This window comes from Oncorhynchus kisutch, linkage group LG4, assembly GCF_002021735.2.
Source record: "Oncorhynchus kisutch isolate 150728-3 linkage group LG4, Okis_V2, whole genome shotgun sequence".
Lineage (NCBI taxonomy): Eukaryota > Metazoa > Chordata > Actinopteri > Salmoniformes > Salmonidae > Oncorhynchus > Oncorhynchus kisutch.
Window position 1 is genome coordinate 74,382,414 of NC_034177.2, and position 5,497 is coordinate 74,387,910.

Sequence of the window (5,497 nt, forward strand, 5' to 3'; positions counted from 1 at the left end):
ATGATTTGTTGTTGTGCTCCAGCTCAGTGGAAACTTGTGAAACTGATACTCGGGCTCTGTTGATATTTCTCGCTGAGAATGGCTACAAAGTTTCAAAGAAGAAGTTACAGTTGGTTTCACAGGCAGTGAGGTATTTGGGTCATGACATCTCTCCCAATGGCAGGCAGCTGGGTAAAGAGAGGATACAGGCTATTCTCTCTGTCCCAGAGCCAGTTACTAAATGACACATGATGTCATTGACTGGTATGGCAGGGTTACTGGTAGGGCGTGGTTACCTGACTATGCTGAGGTGGTGCAGCCGCTTGCTGACCTTATTTATGGCCACAAAATGGCTATGAGTGACAAAATTAAGTGGACACCAGAGGGACTGACTGCTCTGACCAAACGGAAACAACTCATGACTACTTCTCCCTGTTTGGGGCTCCCTGACCATTCTAAACCTTTTAACCTTTTTGTTTGTGAGAAAAATGGTTTTATGTCATCTGTTTTAACACAGGAACATGGAGGAAAGCAGCGCCCAGTTGGGTATTATTCCAAACAGCTGGACAGTGTGGCCAGAGGTCTGGTTTGTTGTTTGAGAGCTGTGGCTGCTGCTACTGAAGCTGTGTTGGCTTGTGCAGACATTGTTGCCATGTGTGAACTCACTGTACACGTTCCTCATGCTGTACATGCTCTTATTTCACAGGCAAAGACGGCCCATCTAACACCAGCTCGACTGCTCCATTATCAGAATGTTCTTCTGACAATGTGTCATGTGACCCTGAAGAGGTGCACTGTGTTAAATCCTGCTACTTTGTTGCCCACCGAGGATGATGGAGAGCCGCACGACTGTGCTGAACTGTTGGAGCTTGTCTCTAAACCAAGGTCGGATTTAACTGATGTCCCTTTGCAAAATGCACATTTGGAACTGTTTGTAGATGGCTCTGCTCAGCGTTCTGAGAAAGGAGAACCATTGGTTGCGTATGCGGTTACTACTGCCTCAACCACACTGGAAAGTGCTAAATTACCCTCCCACCTTTCTGCTCAAGCAGCAGAACTCTTTGCACTCACTAGACGTTGCATATTAGCTACAGGCCAGTCTGCTACAATCTATACAGATAGCAGATATGCCTTTGGTGTGGTACATGATTTTGGTACTCTGTGGAAACAGCGCGGCTTCCTGACCTCCTCTGGTAAGGCGATCTCTCATTCAAAACTTGTTGATAACTTGCTAAAAGCTATTTTGCTCCCTTCTGAAATTGCTGTTTGTAAGTACCTTGCTCATGCTAACTCTTCTGACCCTGTCTCCAAAGGTAATGCTATGGCTGACTTGGCAGCTAAGGCAGCAGCTGTCTTCTTGGAGGCCCCTGTGTTACAGATGGTTTTACTTCCTGATAGTAACCTCTTCTCTCCCACTGATAACTCTGACTTACAATCCTCTGTAGGTCCTGTTGAGTTGAGGAAGTGGAAACGACTATGTACATATGACCAGGTGCAGAAACTCTGACTGGGCCCGGCTGGGCTACCAGTCTTACCACGTTCATGTTTCCCCTACTTAGCTAAGTTGTCACATGGAAGAGTGTGTCAAAGGGGGGAGTTGTTGATTTTGTAAATACATTTTGGTTTGCACCTGGGTTTTCTGTGTTTGCTGAACAATTTTGTGCAAAATGTGTGATTTGTATGACTAACAACATGGGAAGAGGTATTCCCATGCCACTGTCTGCTCATCCGACCCCTGAAGGACCATTTGAACACATAATGATGGATTTTATTGAACTCTCTCCTTGTCAAGGTTACAAATATTGTCTGGTGATAGTGGATGCCTTCTCCAAGTGGGTAGAGGCATTCCCATGTCGACATTCCACTGCTATGGCAGTAGCCAAGAATCTCCTTAGGGAGATCATCCCAAGGTGGGGTTACCATCTAAATTAACCAGCGACAATGGCTCCCACTTTGTAAACCTGGTGATACAGAACTTGTCTGAGAGTCTGCAGATAGACCTCAGGACCCATTGTAGCTATAGGCCGCAATCCGGGGGTTTAATTGAACGCGTTAATCAAACGCTGAAATCTAAGATGGTGAAGCTTATGGCAGAGACGGGGCTTTCTTGGGTCACTGTGATCCCCCTGGCTCTGATGTACATGCGAGAGGGAGGCCCCACAGAACCACTGGATTGGCTCCTCATGAGGTTCTGACAGGTAGACCAATGAGGATGATTAATTCTCCCTTCCCACAGAACAAGCTGACACTGATGGGCTGCGAAGATGACATGGTAAGTTATTGTACTGCTCTAAACAATGTTCTGAAGGCTATTTTCCCCAGGGTGAAAGCGGCTCTACCCCAGCCACTGGTGGGGATCCTGCACAAACTGCAACCAGGTGACTGGGTGGTGGTGAAAGACCTGAGACGAAAGCATTGGAACCAGCAGAGGTGGACTGGACCATACCAGGTGATGCTGATTACCCCCACTGCTGTTCGCGTAGCTGAGAGGTCTACTTGGATCCATGCCAATCACTGCAGGAAGGTGCCATACTGCCCACCAGACCCTGAGGATGGAGGACCAGAGACGCCGGAAGTCACCGACTAGATGGGAGGATCAGGCCCAGACTCTACGCATCATGTTTCTTGCTCTGGTCTTGAGCCTTCTCATTACAGTTGCCATATGGACAGTGACTCAAGGACAACCGGTCCTGGAAAGACAACATGATACGGACTCGACTGATAACCATTCAGTCCCACTGCGGGACTTAAATAACAGCCACTCCAGCTCGAGCCAACGGCAGGCTCAGGACAGGAGTCCAGAAAAACAATAGCCGCTCCCATATCGAAAGAAGAAGAAGGTCAATGCATCAACTGGATGAGCATCACAGTAGGAATCACGAGGGAAACACTTGGTGGTCACTGCTTAACTATACAGTAAAGACTGAACTGATGTTAGGAAATACCTCCTGTTATGTATGTAGCTTGTTTCCACATTCAGCGATCTCCCCATTTTTACAGTATTCAGTAGAGGTCAGCATTAAAGACACTCTATGTGCACTAGAGGCGCTCTTGTCCAATGAGAACACATGGGGTCAACCTTCACTAGGTAGAACACTGAGGGATAAATGCATTAATGGTAATTTGTCATCAACAAAAGATTTACGGGGGGATTTGATTGTTCACATTGGTGTAGTAGAATAATCTTAGAACCTAGATCCCGTGTACCAGAACCTATTAAAGTCCAACCCCGGCGAACCCCTCTGTATTATAACTCTGTATTATGGTATAAACATTGTAAACTCCGTTTCTGATGGGTGAATACTTACATTGAAGGGATTTGATTCTTTATTATCTTTACATTTTGATTATGGATTTTTTAATTGTATTATATACTCTACTATTAGTAAGGTGCCATGTTACTATTCTGATTCTTGAGAGGGGAATGTTGTGGAATGATCAGAATTAGTTGGGTAACATAGATAAGATGTTTTATTTTCATGATATGCTTATGAGTTATTTCTCATAAGAATGTATTTTGTTGTACTATAGTGGTGGCCATTGGCAGTTATCTGTTCTATGTCAAGACTAAGTTGCATGGGCCGCAGAGAGGGGAGAGGTCAAGGGGTCATCATGTGTAAACATATATTTTCTGTGTGCCAGTGACTCCCTACTTTTCTCTCCGGGGAAAGGAGGGTGGCAGTGTCTGGAATCATTCTATGCTCCCTCTTTGTTGACCTATAGGGTCACTCTCCTCTCCGTGAGTTTGTCCAGGATTGGTTGTATTTAGAATTGGTTCTATCTAAATGACAATTTGATATATATCATAGGGTGGGGGTAATGTCTTGGTACCATTTTGTACCAAGGAAGAGATAAGAGCTTTGTTTAGGAGACCAAACTGAACGATAATTTATAGCCCACTCTGTCTGACTAGGGGATATTCTCTCTGAAGTAAGGTTTTTTCTTTGTGTAAGTTCCAAGGCCTGTGTTTTGTCATGTCGTCTAGGAGGGGGTGGATCTTTGCTATAAATGATCCCATTTGCCATTATGTTGAGCACTCTCAACTTTTCATTAGAGATACTGAACTGTTGAAAGTCAAAATGCTATTGCAAAAGCTTAATTATTATTAAAGGTGAAGATTAAGCATAACTCTGACTCGTGTGATTTGCTCTCTCATCATTTGGTAATTAAGGAAATTTCCACGACAACTTTAAGACATGAAGGTCAGTCAATATGGACATTTCAAGAACTTCGGGAAAACCATCATGCACTATGATGAAACTGGCTCTCATGAGGCTCTCATGGCGGTCCTCATGAGAGCCAGTCTCATCATAGTTCTTGATGGTTTTTGCAATGACCCAGAGTTACCTCTGCTGCAGAGGATACTGTAAGTTTATTAAAGTTACAAGCCTTACCCAGAATCTCAAATACAAAATATATTTTGATTTGTTTAACTTCTTGCGTCGAGCCATCCCGGATTCGGGATCGTGAATACAGCCTCAAGCTCATTACCATAACGCAACGTTAGCTATTCATGAAAATCGCAAATGAAATGAAATTAATATGCTAGCTCTCAAGCTTAGCCTTTTGTTAACAACACTGTCATCTCAGATTTTCAAAATATGCTTCTCAACCATAGCAAAACAAGCATTTGTGTAACAGCTAGCGTAGCTAGCGTAGCATTTAGCGTTAGCATTAGCAGGCAACATTTTCACAAAAAACAGAAAATCATTCAAACAAAATCATTATCTTTGAAGAACTTCAGATGTTTTCAATGAGGAGACTCTCAGTTAGATAGCAAATGCTCAGTTTTTCCTGAAAGATTATTTGTTTAGGAGAAATCGCTCCGTTTGGTGCGTCACGTTTAGCTACGAGAAAAACCTGTATCCAGGAGTGTAATTATCCCCGCAGCTCATTAGCATAACACAACGTTAACTATTCATGAAAATCGCAAATGAAATGAAATTAATATGCTAGCTCTCAAGCTTAGCCTTTTGTTAACAACACTGTCACCTTAGATTTTCAAAATATGCTTCTCAACCATAGCAAAACAAGCATTTGTGTAACAGCTAGCGCAGCTAGCGTAGCATTTAGCGTTAGCATTAGCAGGCAGCATTTTCACAAAAAACAGAAAATCATTCAAATAAAATCATTACCTTTGAAGAACTTCAGATGTTTTCAATGAGGAGACTCTCAGTTAGATAGCAAATGCTCAGTTTTTCCTGAAAGATGATTTGTTTAGGAGAAATTGCTCCGTTTGGTGCGTCACGTTTGGCTACCAAAAAAAAACGAAAATTCAGTCTTCAAAACGCCAAACTTTTTTCCAAATTAACTCCATAATATCGACTGAAACATGGTAAACGTTGTTTAGAATCAATCCTCAAGGTGTTTTTCCACATATCTCTTCATGATATATCGTTCGTTGAAAGCCTCCTCTCTCCTCTCAATCACTGGATGACTGCGTGCAGCTTGTAGATTACGCACCAATTTAGACAAAGGACAACGGGCGGACCCCTGGTAAATGTAGTCTCTTATGGCC

At 43.2% G+C, this 5,497-nt stretch overlaps 1 protein-coding gene across 1 annotated transcript; it reads left to right on the forward strand.

Annotated features, from left to right (window-relative positions):
* The first annotated feature begins 268 nt into the window (after window positions 1-268).
* LOC109888105 (uncharacterized) lies at window positions 269-4,107 on the forward strand. Its single transcript, XM_020479314.2, has 2 exons — window positions 269-1,172; window positions 1,425-4,107. Exons 1-2 carry the CDS (start codon window positions 329-331, stop codon window positions 1,484-1,486), a joined length of 906 nt encoding a protein of 301 aa, XP_020334903.2. The 5' UTR covers window positions 269-328; the 3' UTR covers window positions 1,487-4,107.
* Window positions 4,108-5,497: the final 1,390 nt, after the last annotated feature.

Excerpts from the sequence above, each read along its gene's own strand:
- LOC109888105 (XM_020479314.2), top strand. The coding sequence starts at position 329 with ATGGCTATGAGTGACAAAATTAAGTGGACACCAGAGGGACTGACTGCT. Across the intron at positions 1,173-1,424 it reads CGGCTTCCTGACCTCCTCTG|GTCCTGTTGAGTTGAGGAAG; the intron begins GTAAGGCGATCT and ends AATCCTCTGTAG.